This window comes from Corvus hawaiiensis, chromosome 3, assembly GCF_020740725.1.
Source record: "Corvus hawaiiensis isolate bCorHaw1 chromosome 3, bCorHaw1.pri.cur, whole genome shotgun sequence".
Classification (NCBI taxonomy): domain Eukaryota; kingdom Metazoa; phylum Chordata; class Aves; order Passeriformes; family Corvidae; genus Corvus; species Corvus hawaiiensis.
Window position 1 is genome coordinate 65,942,207 of NC_063215.1, and position 19,297 is coordinate 65,961,503.

General features: G+C 41.9%; 1 protein-coding gene across 7 annotated transcripts in view; it reads right to left on the reverse strand.

The window, feature by feature from the left end:
- Positions 1-11,957: 11,957 nt before the first annotated feature.
- ARFGEF3 (ARFGEF family member 3) overlaps positions 11,958-19,297 on the reverse strand; it is a 90,729-nt gene continuing 83,389 nt past the window's right edge. For all 7 annotated transcript variants that reach the window (XM_048296342.1, XM_048296341.1, XM_048296347.1 and 4 more), the window contains one exon: positions 11,958-19,118. In XM_048296342.1, coding sequence (XP_048152299.1) covers positions 18,927-19,118 — 192 coding nt within the window. In that variant the 3' untranslated portion in view covers positions 11,958-18,926. The remainder of the gene's footprint in view (positions 19,119-19,297) is intronic.

Below are 19,297 nucleotides of genomic sequence, written 5' to 3' on the forward strand. Positions count from 1 at the left end.
GCTGGGGCTGATAGCGCTCTGATTGGAGCACTCCCTGCATTAGGATTATTAAAAGGGGAATTTGCATGTGAATCTGAGCCCACATGATTGTGACTCCGTGTGGATAAATAACGCTTTATATTTAGTTATCTAATAAACACTATTTCCAACAAAATAAAATGAAATAAATAAAACCTGTGCTTCTATGTTGAGAGTGAAAGGGTAACTGAGGTTCCCCCCTCAGTTACAGAGCACAAGGAAGAATCACAATCCAGGCAGGTTTTTCTTCCCTGTTGCTGAAACATACAGAAAAGAGAGTGGTTTCTGAGTAGAGAGGCAAGGACACAGGGCTAAATGCTGTACTGAATTATTTAGCAGTGTTAGGATGTAGATGTTAATGATAAATCCAGAGAGAGAGCTCTGCCAGGAAAGCTTTGGTCACTGTGAGAGTGTATGATTGCTTCTGGTAAGAATGAGCTGTCAGTTCAGTTAAATCAGGTTTACAGCTTTCTAGGATACTCGTTAAATGGCAATTGTTTCCAGTGAGAAGACTCTGAGATGTTTATACAGAAAAGCAACACGAACTTATTTCACCGATGTGTGGTAACTTCTGAAGGGAGGAATATTTAACCTAAGCTGCAAGTTGTATCAAGGTTTAACTCATGCTGAAAAGTTGGAGGTGTGTTTTGCTGCCGTGCTGCGAGCAGAGCGAAAGGCTGTTCCTAAATGTCCCTTTCAACTGTGGTGTGTTTTGCATGATATCTCAAGGCTTGTCAGTCCGAGCAACAGTTGTGTTTAGGACTGATGATGGAAATTTGGGGTTAGAATCCTAACCTCTTCTTTCTTGCTTGGACTTTTTTTCATCAACTCTTCTTTTAGTTCATGGCTCCTAGAAAATTGCAGGCCTACTTGGAGGCAGCAGGCTGTACTCCTGCAGCTCCAACAATGGCAATCAGCAGTGCCAGCACTCGCTGTTTCTAAGGAGAGGACCCTGGAAGAACCTGTTCCAAAACTGGCTGTGATCCCTGTGTCTGCATCTTTCAGGAAGGATTCACCCTGCAGGCGAGCCATGGCTGTGGGAAAGAGAGGTGATAGCTTGATAAATCTATCCCATTTTATTAATGAAGTTGCCAGGTGAGCAGTGGACAGGGAACAACAATATTGCATGAGGGGCTGGTCTTGCTGCTGAAGCAGCCACATCATTTGTTGGAAACCAAACTCTTGCTTCTGCTGAGGAGGTCCCGTGTGAAGCTAGAAGTCTCACCTCAGCAAAGCCTTTGCATGCTTGTGAGAAGACCCCTCCTCTCCTCGATGCCTCACTCATCATCTTGGAAAGTACTTTCAGAGGTGGTGAGTGTGTCCAGCTTCACCAGGCCCAGGGCAGTTACACTGTGAGTTATAATGTCCACTGAGAAGCCAGGTCCTAAACATGGTTTAACAAGTCACAGGTCAAGGTAGCAAAATATTTCACTTGGTGTCTCAACACCTTGTATAAAAGCAGGAATGACGATCATCTTTCCCAAACCAGTGTTAAGAAAAGAAATTCCTTAAGGAGCCTTGAGACTCTGCAGCTTAAATCTATAATCTTACGTGCAAGCAGGAAACATTCATATACCGTCTTAATTAGGGTCTTAGTGCAGCCCCTAAGATTATTCGTGCTATTTTTAAAAGCTTGCTATAAATTTGCTTTGGGACTGTGCATGAATAATGAGGAGAAGTAAAAATATATGTCTCCTTACAGTATAAACACCCTGTCTGGCATCCTTGGATTCTAGTTGATGAATTTTAGCCAAGAAAAATAAGGTGTGCACTCTTCAGACTCACTGACCTGATTTGTCAAGTGCTGCTTTGAATTCTTGACCTCTGGAAAATGTATAAGAATGATTTAACTTTGTAGAGCTGAGGCCAAATGGGAATTTGGGGAAATGCAGTGACTTTTGTCATGCAGGTAATTAGAATATAAAATAATGATTGTCTCTCTGGCTTTTTATATCATCAGTCGAGCCAGCAGCAAGATTAGTGAGCATGATTGGGGTATCCTCTTTCTGCTGCCAGGGATCAGGTGCCCATTTGCTGCACTTCCTTTGTAGAGCAGATCGGCTCTTGTGCAGAACTGAAACAGAACCACTCAAGACCAGGTTTGTGATGGCAAATCTGTTGCAGATTTCTGCCAACCCTGTGTGGCACACCTGACACTTATTTTTCCTTCTCACAAGGAGTTCATAAATACCATCATATCTTGGGTATGCTGTAATGTGAAAGCTGCGGGGAGGAGGCTCATCCTTAATTCCAAGCCCCTTGGCCAGATGTCAGGCTAGCCACTTTGAAGTGTGGGTCGGGTTCAGAGGTCATCAGATGTTGACATGGACAAAATGTCCTGCCCTCCTTCTCCACTGGCTTTGTTCTTTGAAATAGTGTGATCTAGAAGTTGTCTGGTCAAACAATCTGGAGAATATAGCCAACATAGAATAGTACCACTGACTTTAATCAAAGTTTGGTAAAGGTTTGTGAAACAGTGCCAACATGATGTTTTTAACTGAGGCAGTGTTGCTATTATTACTTCCAATGTCCTAGCTGAGAAGCAGGGAGAGACTTTCTGAAGAAGCCACTGCAGAAAATAGGCGCCTCCACTGTCCTCAGTTCGAAGCTCAGATTGCCAGTCATAAATTATTAATCTCTGATTTGCTGAGACGTTCGAGGCTAGCAGTGTAATTCTAGGCTGTATTGCCTCTAATATTGGTAGGGAACACAATATCCACAGTGCCCTAGATACCTTTCAAGTTTCTTGCTACTTTCTTCCCCCAGTTTCTTTTACTGCTGCCCACAGATGGCAATGAAACTTCCCTGCTTGAATGACTGTGATGCTGTGAGAGATGGAGAGAGCTAAGCTGAATAATGCAAAACTAGAATTTTAGTGAGTGAGGTGTTACCACTGTTAGCAGTACTGTGTTGACAGGTGTAGATTCATCAGGAGAAATGGAGGGAGATGATGACTTTTGCTTATAACCAGTTGGCAGGTGCTGCTGTATCCTTCAGGTGGGAGTGGTGCTGGCTTCTGTCCATTCCCTCCTACTTGGGTAATTAAGCAATTCTGTTTTGTACTTTTTTTGATAAATTTTCATTAGATTGAGATTTTAGCTTTACTTTTTGTTGGGGTTTTTTTTTTTTTTTTGGTTTTTTTTTTTGGGGGGGGGTTAATTATCAATACATTTATTTTCCAAAACCAAAGCAACTTCTGAAGAGCAATCTCCTCTCCCCACCAAACTAAACCCACTGTTACTTCAAAGGAGAGACACAAGCTGGCGTAGCTCTGCCATAGCTCTGGAGAGCAGTGTTTGAGGACAGGGAGGGATGTACTCACAGCCTGTAGAAACAGAGGCAGGGAGACCCAGCTACAAAACGTGTGCACACTGATACTGTCCCTTGGAGTCGGCGGCAGGGGGAGGTACTGTTGAGTTATTGATCCCAGATCCCTTTGCTGCAGATGGGTAAAAGCAAAACCATTAGAGAGTGCCAGGGACAGACCTCAGGCTGCTGCCAGAGCATGGTTGTCTCCTACAGAATGTCCCTCAGAGTTCTGTGAGTGTGATAAGGCTTGAAAAGCTCTGTGGTCATGGCAGAGTTCTGGTGGCTGAGCAGTATCCATCTGATGATACTGTCTAGAGCTGTGGGGTTTTATTATGTACTTTTTTTGTGATTTCTATCAGTCTAGGTCTGATCACCTTCATTTGCATTTGGTCACCCTTACACTGAATTCCTGTTTTCTCTTATTTAAGAGAAAAATCTGCCATTCTATTTAAGAGTGCATGTCTGCCAGTACACACTGTATGACATTTCATTCCTATTTAGGCAAACTATAGAAATTCTTTGCTTATGGGGGAGGGGGTGGTGGAGGGATTGGTGTTGGGGTTGGATTTTTGGTGATTTGGGTTTTTTTCAGCAATTCTGAAGAACCAGCTGACCACATTATGCTTTTAGTTGCATTTGCTTTTAGAAGTGTTGCCTTAACCTTAGTGAGAGATTAAGTATTTTGCTACTTTATAAGGAAGATATTCTAAAAAGAAACAAAATGGATTAGAAATGCTTTGGGCAAAGGGAGTGAGGAAATGGAAAGGCACTAACTAGGGAGAAATGTCCGACACTCCTGGCATATCCAAAGGGGGCAAAAGCTCCATGGCAGCAGGTAGCCAGAAGATGAGTATAGAGAGAGGGAGGAAGGCAGCTGTGAAGGAGTGTCTGTGCCTGGCTGTGAAGAAGAAGAGGCAAGTGTTGCAAGGAGGGGGAGACCTCATCCCATATCTAGTGAAAGCTTTCTTATTGCAGTATATAAAAATAAATAAAGTCCCCCGTAAGTAAAAAATAGTAACTCCTTAAATATAACTGAGAAAACCTGTGCTGGGACTTCCTACAGAAATTATTAATTTGGTAGCAATATATGTCTCCTCTTTACAGTTTCTTTTAAATAAAGTTAATCCCATTTTAATATCAGGAATGCAATGTAATTTAAGTTAAACCATTAAAAATAAGGCTGAACTATTTCTATCTTGACAATAACAATAATAAGAAATATTCTATGTCTGTGGTATCTTTACTCAATAGATTATCTAATATAGCTGTAAAATTTGCCTGCATTCAAATACCAACTATGGGCAACATTATAAATTACAATATTTGTAGTATCTGAAATGATGGATGTATCTGTCCTTTTACAAGGCTTTGGGAAGCAGAGCAGAAGCAGTGTTTGTTACCCTGATCTTAAAGAATGGCACACAGGTTTTTTGTAACCCTTGTCCACACTTTATTTCTTTTGCTGCTTTCGTCCCGTAGTATTTGCCAGTTGTCCAGGTTCTGGCCAGGACAGGGCTAAGTTTCTGCAGTATCTGGGAGGGGCCATGGCCAGGACGTGTCATTGCCAGGGGTGAGAGAAAGAGACTCTCTTCCAAGGTGAAGGGGCTCCTTCCAGGTGAGAAAATATGGTGGACAGAGTGGTGGGGTAATGCTGGTCCTGACCACAGGGAGCGTTTTGGGTGCCATGGCTGCAGGCGGGTTGAGCTCTACACTCTCTCTTTTGTACACTTTCCTTATTAATATTGTTCATTTTCTTATCTCATTGCTGTTTCTGGTAAATAGTTCTTATCTCAACCCATGATATTCGCCTTTTGTGGCTCCGATTCTCCTCTCCAATCCTCTGCAGAGGGGAGGAGGAGAAAAGGGGGAGGGTGACCAAGTGGTGTGTGGTTTGGAGTTTCAGTGGGAAACACTAAATTGGGGAGTGCCATTCCTAAACCATGACACCAACACAGGGAAATAAACTTCTAAGGAGAAATGTGAATGTGTGGTTAACCTTCAGGTGAGCTTTTAAAAGTAAACTTCTAAGATTTACCTTATTGTTCATTGTATTTGATGTTGCTTACCCTGGTTGTTGACCTTGTGTATTGGTTGGCAGGCTTTAGACATGGAACTCTCAAGCTATCTGCAGTCTTGTGTTCAATTCTTTGTTCAAACTGATGCAATTTTCTGCTAGAATATTGTGAATCCCTGAATGAAATCTCTTGAGACTGTATTCAAGTACAGCAGTCTCTGTGTCACTACTTGTTGCTAACACAGTAGATTTCATTCAAAAGCATGATCATATCTTTATAGCCTGATTTGATTAGTATCATCTGCTGCTGCCAAAAATCTATTATCTTTAGATTCCAAAGGAATTATTCTTTCTGACATTGTTGCTTAAAACCAGCGTCAGGAGAGTGCTGTTGGAGAAGCAATTGCTCTTCTAGCTTCTAAAACTAGCTCAGTTTTTCATCAGAGTGGAAAAAATGCAAACTAACTTAAAAGTCCTTTGTCATCCCTTTAAAGCCAGGTGCGGCTCCACAGAGAACTGTAGTTATTGACACACCCTCTTACAGGTTATTGTCTCTGATTACAGACTCAGAGAGGCCCTGATATTGCCCATCACTAACAATGAATCTGCAACTCTTCATTTGCCATTATTAAAATGCTTGAAACATTTGCAAAATCAGGATACACTCAGTGTTGTACTCAGTTGTCAAGGAAAAGCCAAGCGAGACCCTTGGCTTTTGGCCCTTCTGGACAGGAGTGAAAATTATTCGTGTCTGTGGACTTCTGAATCCATATGAACTGTGTTATTTAACAGAACATCAACTGAGAGGCTTTGAGTAATTTTGTACCTCTTTTTGCGTGAACTAAAACACAGTTTGTATACAGTTCCAATTCAGCCTGCACATCCTGAAGCTTAATCTCCTGATTTGACTCTAAAGATTTCTACTTCGAACTTATGGAGAAGATGCACAGCCTCCTGCAACCTGTAGAATAAAGTTTGCTATAGAAATAAAATGCATTAAGAAAATCCTGTATATAAAAAAGGACCCAAATCTGCAGACATGACAAAATCTTTATTTCTTTTCTCAAGTGCACTTGTTAATGGTTCAGCTGGCCAGCAAAATTGCAGCCAAGCCTAGATTTTAGGGTATGAGCCTTGTTACACAAAGGCAGGTCAGCCTTAAATGCATGATAATAAATGTTAATAAATGATAAAGCAGAGCTGATGGCATGCATGGACTGCAGTTGTACCTGAAGGGGCAGAGAAAAGGGAAAACTCCCCATCAGTCAGGCGGGAAGTGCAGGACTGCCAGGCAGGTGTCCTCCTCCTTGGGGTGTCCTGTTGGTGCAGCAGGTGCTGTGTGACAGTGCTGAGCATGACTCTGTGGAAGCTGCTCAAAGTCCCCACTGGCTGTTTTTGCTTTATGACACCGTTTGCATCAATTGTGTCACACTTGATGCAGTGCCTGTGCTGCTTATGCTGACTGGCTGCCGTGCCTCGTGCACGTGTGTTGGTGGGCAATGTCTGCTGCATAAGTAAAAAGCCATTACCCTTGTAGGTGCTAAAGTTACCTGCTAAAAACTCTGAGGGGAAGGCTGAAGAGCTCTTACAATGGAGCTAAAGACTGGAAACTAAAATGTCAGGAGGCAGAGGGGGAAATGGGATGAGTTAAACACGAAAGGCAGACATTTCCAACGTAAAAATATTTCAGAATTGACGAGTGCAAGGCCATAAGGATAAGAACACTTGGGACAGTGGGGTAAAGACACAGCCACAGTTTCCTCGGGCTCGGGAGATTAGAGCTTACAGAGATGCAAGTGGAAAGTATGCCACAGGATTGGAAATGAAAGGGTCTTGGTATTAGAAAAGGCAAGGCACCATGCAATACTCTCCATAGAAAACCAGGGATACAAAGGCAAAGGCTTTAAGTGTGGTTTCTTAAAACAAGAGGCGTAGCCTGGCAGCAGGGAGTGGCATGGCAAACCCATCATGAAAGAAATGTGTTGTCTGAGGGATGTGTGAATGCTTAGAGGGGAACAATTGCACATTAGAAATACCTGGACAGTTGAGCTGCTGAGAACCACTGCTCAGTGTGGGCAGCTTTATAACTAACAGGCCAGGTTTTCAGCTAGGAAATGTAAGCTGCAGCCCAAGAATGACGTGCTGATGTCAAGGTGTATAGAGGTGTGTGATAGTGCCTTCTGTGTAAGGTAAGCTGATGTTGAGGTGAGGGATTGTACAAGAAGGGTCAAAACAGTAGCGAAATGTAAAGAAAATTCTGCACTGGGGCTTGGTGTGGTTGAATGGATGATCTGTACAGTTCTGTGTGTGCAGTCCATCATGTCCTTAATTCAGGAGGCTGAATTATATATAATTATATATAACATAATTATATATAAAATATAATATAATTGTCATTTGAGAGAGTACTGAGAAAATATCCACTGCAGTGACCCGCTTCTGGATAGGGAGTGGAAAGATGTCCCTATCTGTGTCCCACGGTGACTTCCAGTTCATTCTGCATGGGCTGCATTGATGCTGCCGTGCAAAATGTTGTCCCTTTGTGAAGCTTCAGGGCCACTCAGAATTGTACAGAGGCGGAAAGCCTGGGGCCAGGCTGGTTAAATGTGGATTTTCTTTTGAAGGAAAAAGTAGATTTTGCTTGGGGCAGTGGTGTACAAAGGGAATCAGTTGTGAAAAGAACATCTGAGGCAGTCATTTGATTCTGCTACAAGATGGGGATCCTCTCACCCCTTTTCCAGGCATATCCTCATACTCTCAGTGTCAAGTGACTTGGTGTGTTACGGCAGGAGGAACCAGGTGGCCGCTGTGGGGCAGTGGGGCCTGTAGGGGCGAGCAGATACAATGTGCCCAGGTCGTAGGGACGGCATGAGGCCTGACTGGTTAAGGCATTTACATTCTGATGTTGCTCTTCAGGGTTTCAGGGGTTTTATAAACTTTATTTGACTCCAAACATTTCTTTCTGCTATGTGCAGGGTGTAGCCTTCTTGAGAGGGATGCTTATCCACCCAGACTGGCTTGTTTGATGGCTCAGGCTCTAGAAGAGACACTCAAAAAGTGATATAGTTTGGCACTTGTGCCCTGCCCCAGGCTCTCTTTCTCATCCTGTTTTTCTTCAGCACGCATTGCAGATCTGTAATGTTGTCTAGAACAACACAGTGTAGCCTATATACCCCACACTCCCAACAGACCCTCAATAGTGGTCATCCTTCTTGTCCTACTCTCAGCACAGCTCTGCCTAAAAAAATTGAAAATGTGTGAGAAAAAAATTAGCAACCTAGATTAAAATATTTCCTTTTTATTTTTTTTTAACTTTCATGCCTGGCTTTTCAAACTAATAATGTTTATTCTCTTGGGCTTGGTGCTGGCCACAAGAGCCTGAATTGAGATATTCAATTATTTAGTGTCCTTTTAAAAGAAAAGGTAATGTGCAAGGGAGATGTAAGATCTGCTCTGGTGACCATCCCCGCAGCTGGCATTTTAAAAGAACGTTTTTATCAGGGCTCTTGTGCTTGTAGCGCCACCATTGCAATTCTACCCAGAAACTGATTCCTCTGTTTTCTCAAGGGATGATGGATTGGTTTTGCAAGTAAGCATTGTGAACCAACCAAGGACCTTGTCACCTTCCTCTTCTCGCATGAGTTACTGCAATACCTGTTCAAAACCATTTTTCACTTTCTCATTATGATTGACGTTATTGTTTCCCAAGCTTGAAGATTTGTCTTTTTTGACCTCCTAGACAAAATTACTTACTGGGATAGATTTCAGTATAGCATCTTATCCAGTTTTATTTTGATCTCTTCCTTTCCCTGTAATCTCTGGCACAAAGAACCTGATTTGAAGTACAAAGCAGTCTTCTGGGAATATAATGTAACATTAAAAAACATAGTAAATAATTTATAAATGCTATGCAGGAAAGTATTTCACATTATTTTAAGTAATTTTGTTTGACTGTGGTAGGGAATGAACATGATTAGCGATCAGAAGTGGTCACATTAAACACAGCGAACAAAAATATTTCAGGTTGGGCATATTTTCTCAGAGCTGGCAAATCAGAAGCATTGTCTCTCCCCTACGGATACAGATTTCCCAGAAATTATGGTATAGATAAAGGTACAAACCTCTTGTAAAAACAAAACAAAAAATCAACCAGATTTACTGCTATGGATTTCTATCAGGAGTCAGAAAATTGCACATGCAGCGTAACTAATATGTTGGGTTTTGGTTTTTTCTTTTTTTTTTTTTCCTTGGACCTAGCTGACCTGTGCTTACATCTAAATTGTACTGATTTATTTTGGATTCTGTTGAGTTTTGAATTCTGGATTCTGACTACACTCTTTTAGGACACTGTGTCGTGCATTTGGATAGAGTTCAATTTGTGTTTGTTTACAGTGATATTAGATGTTAAGAGGTTTATCCTGATGCTAGCTTCTTTGCCAAAAGCTCCAAAAATCAGAAATCACCCTGCATTTCGTATAGCTCTGTGGACAGAATCCTGGCCTCGTTCTATTTCTTATTTCAACTTCTGCCATAGGTTTGCTCAGAGAACCAAAAGGTTTCTTCATCTGGAAAACATGACCAGTATCTGTCCTGGAGAGAGCATGCTTCCAGCAGGATTACTGAAAATATTGTCCCCTTATTACCCGAGTGCTTGGGGGTATGGATGTGACAGTGGTCTCCTCTGCAACCCTACTGTGCATTGTTACATCCCAAGTGTGTTTCCCTTTTGTCTTGTACCTGAAGTACCTGCTGGTATCTCTACTTTGCCTTTCCTTATCCCTCCTATGAACTGTCTTTGCTGTTGTTTTTTTAGTGTTGTTTTTTTTTTCCCTCTCTCACCAGATTATCTCACAGATCTACAACCCTGGGATAAACAAGAGGCCAGAGCATGTGTTTAGATACTTTGGGCCATTTTGAGGTCAAGGACAAATTTTTTACTTGCTCAGTTGTTCATCCCAGCTGTAAAATGGTAGTAGTGACACTGGGCACTCCCTTGGCACCCTGTCAAAAAAATAACAATTAGGAAACAATTAGTCTGGCTTGGTATCAGGGGAGCTTTTAACTTTTAATTTAACACAGATTAACACAGTGTAGCCAGGGATAAACCTACATTGTGAGAAAAATGAATGGGTTTAGTGAATCCACTGAAGGGAAAACGATGCTTGAGATTCAATGGTGTGCGTGTTTCATCCCTTTAAAAATTCTCTTTATTGTTTTCTTAGGCAAGTGCTCTTAACACTCTGCTCCTCAACAGAAGAACAAGACCAAGCATCTTCTAGATAAGTACAAAGGAAGGTCTACCACATGTGGACCTCTTGCACCAAAGGCAGCAGAAACCATGCTAGCCTGACCCCAGCACTAGTGGGAAGGCAACTGGGAATTTGTACATGTAAGGAGTGGAATAGTGTAGCAGTAGTTTCTGTATTTACTCTGTTGCTGTTTCACATTACTGAATGCTGTTTAGGAGGAAAGGAAACTCTTTCTAATGGGATCTAAATGAGACGTGTAGAGCAGCAGAAGGTAGTTTCCTGGAATGAAATTAGATCTGGCGGTTGGGATTTAACACACTCTCTTTTGCCAGAAGTGTGTAAGATTATTAAAGTATCACAACCTCATTTGGTTGCTTTGTAATCTGCTCTTAACCTTCATGCTGATGAGGCTGTTATGTAACAGCCAGTGAAGGCCAGACCTTATGCTGCTTCAGTGTACGGGAGCCCATGCCCAGAGATCCCAGTGAGGCCAGGTGGCAAGCTGGCTGCATTTTCACTCTTGAGATTATGTGGAAAGCTTGCCTTTGGGCTGTGGGTAGCATCCCTGACCACAGAGGTGTACCCTCAGGTTTACTGTACGATGCTATGTCTTGTCACTGACACACTCCTGCTTTCAGGAAGCCCCATGCCAATTCTCTTGACAGGGATACTGGCAAACGCTCTCTCCTTCAGTACCTAAATTCTGGTTGCATACAGAAGCAGGAGTGACACCTGTAAAGAAGGTGTTTACTACTTTCATTAAATTAAAGGTTTTTTCTTCAACAGGAGCAATCTTTGGTTTGACTTTAATCAAAAGAGGTGATGGGGAGAGCCCCTGCTGAACTCTCATTTCAGCAGAATGAAACACTGCAGCATCCACGCACCTGTTTACTGGGAACATCTGATGAGTGCTATCTAAACTGAAGGTGGTCAGGGAATGCCTAGCTTAAAACCCCAACAAAAGTCTGGCTGTGAATGAGAGCTCTGAGCAACCCATCTCTAATGAAATCAGAGCCAAAAGTATTCTCCTTATTTAAATGGAGGGAGAAATGTTTCACCTGTCTAGATGCTTCAAAATTCTGCATGGCATCAACTTGCACCTCCAGCTATCTCAGTAGCGTCACCCTTCTCCACCCCACAAACCCAGACTCTGGCTAGAAGTGCTGTAGGACTCATTTGTCAGTGTTTAGATCTCAGTTCCCATCAACAACACCTAGCAGTTCACAGTGACTAAATTCCCAAGGTCATCCATGAAAACTGCAGTTCCTGCTAGTACATACCAAGTATTTCAGGCCCTTTCTCTGCTCTGTTCCTTTGCTTCATCAGGAACTGTACAATAACTTTCATTAGACAAAAACGAAGCATAATTTATTTTGCATTTGCGTCTTTATTCTACAACACAAGCAACATAAATAGTTTATACTTTTTGTTTTAAAATATTTCCATTTCAGAATTCAGTCAGAATAAAATATACACAAAATACAATTTGCAAGCCAGCTGACAGTGACTGCCCAACCACTGGACACCCAAGGACCATACAAAGCTAGCGGCACAACAGGACACGGTGGACATGGGGAAGTGTTCTTCTAAAGAAGAGCAGAAAGGTAGAGGGAAGAAATATGGATGAAACCAAGGAATTGCAGATAGGTATGAACTCAGCAGAAGGTAAACCCAATGTAAGCACTTGCTTGACAAGGTAATTTATAGACTCTCTTAAGAAGTATCACTGGCTCCTCCTGAATATACAGCTAGAGAGATTAAGTCCTGGGAATCATGTTTTGTGGTAAATTGCTTCCCCTGGCAGCCATCATCACAGAAATAAAATTTGATATTTTTTTCATTTTCAAACAGGAAAGACTTAGATCTTTGGCGAAACGGAGTGTCCACTCCCTTTGGCTTGCTTTCAGTTCTGGTTGAAGGGCCATAGAAATATGTACGCAGTCTCACAAAAAATGCCAAAAAGGGGGGAGGGGAAAAGAGAAGAGAAAGTGGGGGGAACTGAAAGAAGGTTCTTGCTGTTGTCATTGCACACCTTCAATCTCTTGCTCCCATCTGCTTTAGCAAACAGTGTGCACTACAGGGCTCTGTCACCACCATGCTCTGCCCTTCCTGGCTGTTCTCCCTTTGGCATAGAGTCCTGTCTTCCTCTGCAGAGTGGGGGGCTCAGGAGTCACAGCCTGATTGTGGAGGAGATATTTGTCCCTTGCTTGAACCTGTGTACCTATGCCTGTCTGCTAGCTCAGCTGTCTTGCTGCTTGTGGAAGTGTGGCACTTCACCACAGCTCAGATGGACCAAATGCATGGATAGGAAACAGGGCCCTGATGCTCCATGGGAGTCAGATGGAATTTACGGAAGTACATAAACTACCTTTTAAAAAGTAGGATGTTTGGGTAAAATGATTGAAATCGATCCTGTTGCCATGTTTCTTAACCAAAAATGCTTTCCATAAACTCAGCTCCCTGATTCAATGTGGCAGTGTAGACTATGCAAACCTCAACTTGTGATTTTGCCAAAATTGGAATTTGAGGGAATTTGGTTCCACAGGCGAGCTCATTATTGCATTAATCCAGGATCATACAGTGTAGCTCCACTAATATCTGCAGAATTAGGGCATTTCTTCCCTCTACTTTTAGTTTTCAGCTTGGAGACCTCTGAGCACTAAGTGAAAAGACTGATGTGTGTTAGGCCATGTACGTTTTTATTTTTTCTTTTTAAATAGCCAGCACTGCATGTTTGGCCAAAACTGTTTACTATCCTATTAGTGTCACACATAAAGTATATGTTCTGAGGGGAAGTAGTGGAAACAATGGAAAGAGGATCTACGACTTCTTCCTTGCAGTTGTACAACTTCCTGGAGTCCCAGGCGTGTTGCTGGTGAGGGCTGCTGAGAGACCCTTTGGTGATATCCCTATAGAAGCTCCACTCAAATTACGGAGGCTCAGTGAAGAGGGATCACTAGCTGCCACATGCTTTTATCTACATTGCATAAAATCCAACATTTGTGCTTCTGTGCCATGGTAAGTTGGTCCTTTACACTAAACGAAGAGAAACTTCTTTTGGTAGATTGGTATCATCTTAGTTCTTTAACAAATGTGGAATGATCAGCAACTGAAAAAACCTAAGTATTTCATGTCATACGATTAGCCCTGTACACAGGTCTTTCCATTAATTACTATGACTGGAGTAATGAGTAAATTGACTGCTTAGACATCTTAGACGTATCTTAGTGCAAAAGTGGGGGGAAAAAAAGGAAGAACGTCACTTTTTTTGTGAATTTAAGAGCAATTTAGCACTGAGAAATGGCATTTCTAGAATGGATTGCTGAAGGTGACAATAGCCAAGCCACATGCTCAATTTCTCAACAGGCTTCTATACAGATGAGCTAGGTAAAAAATAAACACTTTGGCTTGCTAGATCTGTGCAAAAGTGAGGGTTCTAGTTTTGCAGTACTGGGATGTGTGGGACTATGTGCTGGTTCCCGTGGATTTTTCAAGCAGGAGGTGTATGGAGGACAGCAGACGAGAGGGTAACACAAAGAACTGTACAGGACTCCCCCTTTCCTGAGAACTTGTGAACCCGTATGTAGGAATTGAAGGGTTCAAGGACTGAATCCTGAATATTAAAGATACCTAGCTACTTCCATTGATTTCAACATCTTCAGCACTTTGAGTGTGGGCCCAAGCTGTGAAGAAAGGTACAAAGTGCAGGCAGCACATGGAGCTGGACTCTACTTTCTACCTTGTTTGCCACATGGTTTCATGCCAGTGCTGTGCCGGGCTCTGCAGTGTTGACAACAACACTGAGATGCTGCTATGAAGTATATATGAAGTACAGGTGAAGACTGCACATGGTACTTAGAGGTGGGGGTTTTTATCTTTGGCAAGTGAGGATTTGTCAGTGAATTTTACAGTCAGGTTTAAGGTTTTAAACCCAACTTGAAGCTCAAACTGAAAGGGAAAGCACCTTACAAGTCACAGGTGTAAACTGTGCTTGGCCTTGACATGAGCAAGCCACAGTGCAGAGCACAGAAATTTTTCATCTGTGAGGAGGCAAAAGCTATGTTGCCTGTGCTGGGAGTTGTACAATGAAGATATTGCCCAGGTCAATGCAAATCTTTTTCTAGTAATTCTTTCTATATGCTAAATTAAGTCAGTTATTCTCAAATGAGAGTTTATCCCTAGGAAAGTATTAAATCTGTATCTTAACATCTTAAAGACGAGAAAGCATTTTAACCAAGAGACAGTAGTGGTAATTCAATGGCTGCTGAAAGCTCAGAAAAGGTACTAGAATAACTGTGTTAACCATTGCTGGTGTGATACAAATACTTAACACAGCAGATAAGCACATTAATAATGTGGATAGCTCTCTGAAAATATGCTGAATGCTCAGAATATGGCAGTGATTGGAGCTCCAGGTATCTGTACAAACACATGTCAATCATCTCATATGATTGCATATGTTCACCGTGCAGAAGGAAGTGCAAACACATGCAATGGCCTGAGACCAGGTTGGGGTCAAACCCTGCTCCTATTCTTCAGGAAAAGGATCACTTTCGTGATGAGTGCTCTGCTTTTCTCAGCTTTAAATATTTGCACAGTGATGAGCTGTTTCATGTGCTAAAAGGTAGTTGATGCTGGACAGCAGCAACTTTCTCTCTTAGGAACTGCCTACAAGATTTTAAAATGAGATGCCCTTGTCTCTGCTTGCTGCGGTGGCCCTGAGGAGGGCAGTGTGAGTTAGGCAAAGGCAGCAGAGGTGCAGCTCTGGTACCTGAGAAAGATGTCAAGCTACCACAATTTTTTTTTTAAAGCATTTCAGTTGAGTAAAATTTAATGGGCAATCATTTTTAAAAACAACTGGCCAGTTCAATAAAAAAAAAATCAAACCAAACTTGTATAGAAATTTATGTGACAAAAAAAGTAAGGGTAAGAAAAGGAAGAATGTGGTCATTAACCAAGGCAAAGAGAAAGAGCACGCTCAGGCTGTAATGCAGAGAGACTGGTTTTCTTAAGGTTCAAATGTTTGATTCAACAGTAAAGCTGCCAATGTGCTGCCATGCATGAGGTTATAGAGCTATCATTAAGGATTTGAATGGGATACACATGGGAATACACAGGTGGATACAAGGACTACTACTGCTACTGACTGAGGTGCTTCCCCACTCACAGGTAGAAAGCAGAAAAGCCACTGTAGCATGGACATGTACCTGGACGTGATTGGGGTGTGCAGGGTTGGGAATTCTCCTTCTGAAGCTTAGGACAGGCTGATGCTAGTTCCTTTTTCCTGGCACTGTTCTGCAGACTCCTTTGGACTTTCAGACCTCATAAAGCCTGCTTTATGAGGTCTGAAAGTATCATGCTGGCAGTCATGAGCCATGAAACAGGCCACACAGGACCTATGAAACGGTGACTTCACACATTTATTGTTCTACTTCTTTGGGGTTTGCCGATGTCTATAACTAAACCAGCAGAAAAATTGCTGAGAATCTGACAAATCAACTAATATTTTTTGTTTGTTTGTTTATGTTTTGAGGGTACATCAGAAAGCTTTAGCTTTTACATCTCATGGTAATGGTCACTGAAGTGGCCATGGGCTGCTCCCCTCACCTGACTAGCATTTTACACACAAGGAAAAGGAAGAGCAGCACATGCTGAACTTTGCTATGTAAAGCCTGCTGCTTCAAAGATTCCTTCTCCCCTCCTTCTAAATTACATTTCTGGAATTACACAAAGTTACTTATGACCTTTTAGGGAGGGGTGTTAATGAGCAGAGGCACTGAGGGTGACAATGGGCACTTTAGTGCATAATTTGAAGGACAAAGTTCAAAACGGCAACAGCAACACAGCAAATTTACTTGTCCTCATGTTCCAGTGTGGTTATTTGTAGTGTAAATAGTTGAAATGAAATTATATTTTAGGTCAAGATGGTGGCTAGTCAAGTAACACTAGGTTATACTGTGTTCATGAGCTTGAGGGAGGTGGTGGTAATGGTATTGTCACTCTTAAAGCTTTTTTTTCTGATTTACAGAAGAATTTTGTACTGCAACCACAACACAACCATGGTGTTTCCCAGATACAAGGGCCTCTTCTGTAGTCCTGAGTGATTTCACTAGTATTGATATCAATTTTAATTCCCCTACATAATTTAGGGATTTGCTTTAGTTCTAGATCAGTACAGCAAGGATCTGCACCCATTCAATGCATTTATAATGAAAACCATCAGAGTTGGCTGCTTTGAATATGATGTATTATTCTTATTTCTGTTGCTGCCTAATGAATGTACTGCTTTAAAAGCAGTTCTGTATAGATGCCAAATAAAAACTTTAACAAAAAATGTAACCACACTTCTACTCTACCTAAAAATGTGTAAGAAAGACATGGCAACAGAAATCAAACTGTGCTACTACTCTCCCAGATACCAAAGGCTAATCTAACCTGTCCCTGAGGAAGTATTAAAACTGTTGGGGGGAAATTGACAATTGAAAACATTTTTAAATTAGTTATTTATAAAGTCAGTTTAGGTGGTAGAAAATAATTGTTTTTACAGCATTTTTATGTCCTTTAAGCACTTTAGCAAAGGAAACTTTTGAAAGAAAGGGAAACAGCATGACTGGCACTACAGAAAGTTACGGGACAAATACTCCCTGCACAAGACTAGCAGGTGACAAATGCAAAGTAGGTAATGGAGGGAAAAGGCAGGAGAATAGTGTCAGACTCTTTGTAAACAAAGCAGCTCGGGAGATGGCTGTTCAGTGGAGCTTCTTGGCTCCCTCTTTTTTCCAGGTTTAAGATGCTAAAAGCAGATAGTTGTGCAAAATCCAGGCCTTATATAAAAAGATGACATTTTTAGGATGCTTTGGAGCAGGGACTGAAGCTGTATATTTAGTTGGCGTGCACATTTTAAAAGCCTTGGGAGAACAGCATTAAGGGGTCACCCAAAATTAAAATCAACTCATTTTCAACAAGTTATCAACAAATCAACAAATAGTATAGCATGGGAGTACGAAATGAAATATCCCAGGGGCTGTGACATAACTTGTGCAGCAAGGTAACCCTTTGCTCTCTCTAGTGTGAAAAGCATCACATATACACTTGACAACACAATAGTCAATCCTCCCCCTTCTCCTCCCTCTTACTAATAACAGCAAATTGTAGTAGTCCCTATAGGAGTGCTGCACGGAGCAGGGATGTACCTCCACGAGGATCTGTCCTTTTCTATTTACAGCAGCAGACAAGAAATGGGAGAGAAACAGGAAATATACCTCCCTTTCATACCATTTTCCATCTTGCTTCAGCTCAAAGTGGAGTGATAGGCTACATTTAACAAAGGTGATAAGGGTGTTCCTGGCTACAGCAGCTCTACATAAGCAAACAGAAATTTCCAGTAGAATAACAGCTGCAGTGGTGCTTAAACTGGAGCATTTTATCTCTGCTTAGTTGAATGCTGGATACTGGCACATGCTGGTATTTGATTTGCTGTGGTATGTCTTCCCCATAGCTTTACAGGAAACAGCAAAACAAACTTCCCTTTCACCCTTAGTGGGAATTAGACATGTGGCAAAATGCTCAGCTGTAGGCATAGGTGAAGAGGCAGCCAGGGTAGTGTTGCAGAGAGGGCAGTTTGACAGTGCCATTTCTCTTCGAGCAATACTCCATAAGAGCAATGAAAGCATCAATAGCCTGTGCTTGCTTCACCTGTTTTAGACCTGGGATTCTTTAGCTACTCCAAATGTGACTTCAAAGGCTCTTCTTGGAGCAAAATAAATTTCCACTTTCTCTAGTGAGTTACAGGTTTAGTTACTACAATAATCTTTAGTTGGCTATCCCCTCTCATGCCAATTTTTGAAGGGAAGATGTTACCCTAAAAAGTGTCACCTTCTTACTCGTCCTATAGCCCCACCTTTTCACTGACTTGTATTTATTTATTTATTTTCTAAGTTAAATAGGCTTACTGACCTGGTTTGACATCCTCACAACAGTTGCACTCACAGCTAATTGCAAGCGTGGAAGTTCTGCTGCAGTTTCTGGTGGCTCCCACTGCTGCAAATTTGAATTAAAATGAAGGCTACTGAAATGTATCACCTCTTCTGGTAGGAGCCTAATTTACAGACAGGGTTCTAGGTTCTGGGGCCATGCCAGATCCTCTGGAAGGACTCATGCTTTGCCTCCTTTGCTAGTGTGAGTGAGGGACACACAATCTCACATGGATAGACAATATTGACAAGCTCATTGTTTCTTAATTTATCACCAACAAATAGGCAATTAATGAACCCCAAATACTTCTTTGCTGTATACCTTGAATGTCTTCTGCCCTTTGCAACAGAGCACAGCTTGGTTTAAATGATGATATCGTAAACTCGGCCCACTCTTCCCAGCCATTCCCGTACTGCCTGGCGGACACGGATATCTGTCACGTGGCAAGTCAGCTGGCTGATACAGGGAAACACTGCTGGCTGCAGGGCTGTGAAAGTTTGGTCTGGCAAAGCCTGAATCTGGTTGAGAACTGTCAGCACCATGTTGGTCCATGCCTACGAAGAAATTGGATTAAAAAAAACCTCTTGAGAAGACCTTTCTAAACAGGTGAGCCCAGGGGCTGAGGCAGAAAATAAGGTATCTGGTGGTTGCAGCTTCATGAAGACTGAGTAATGCCAGCATATTCATTTAATGTTCACTGTGTCTTCCTAATTCACATTCAGTACTAAGTCAT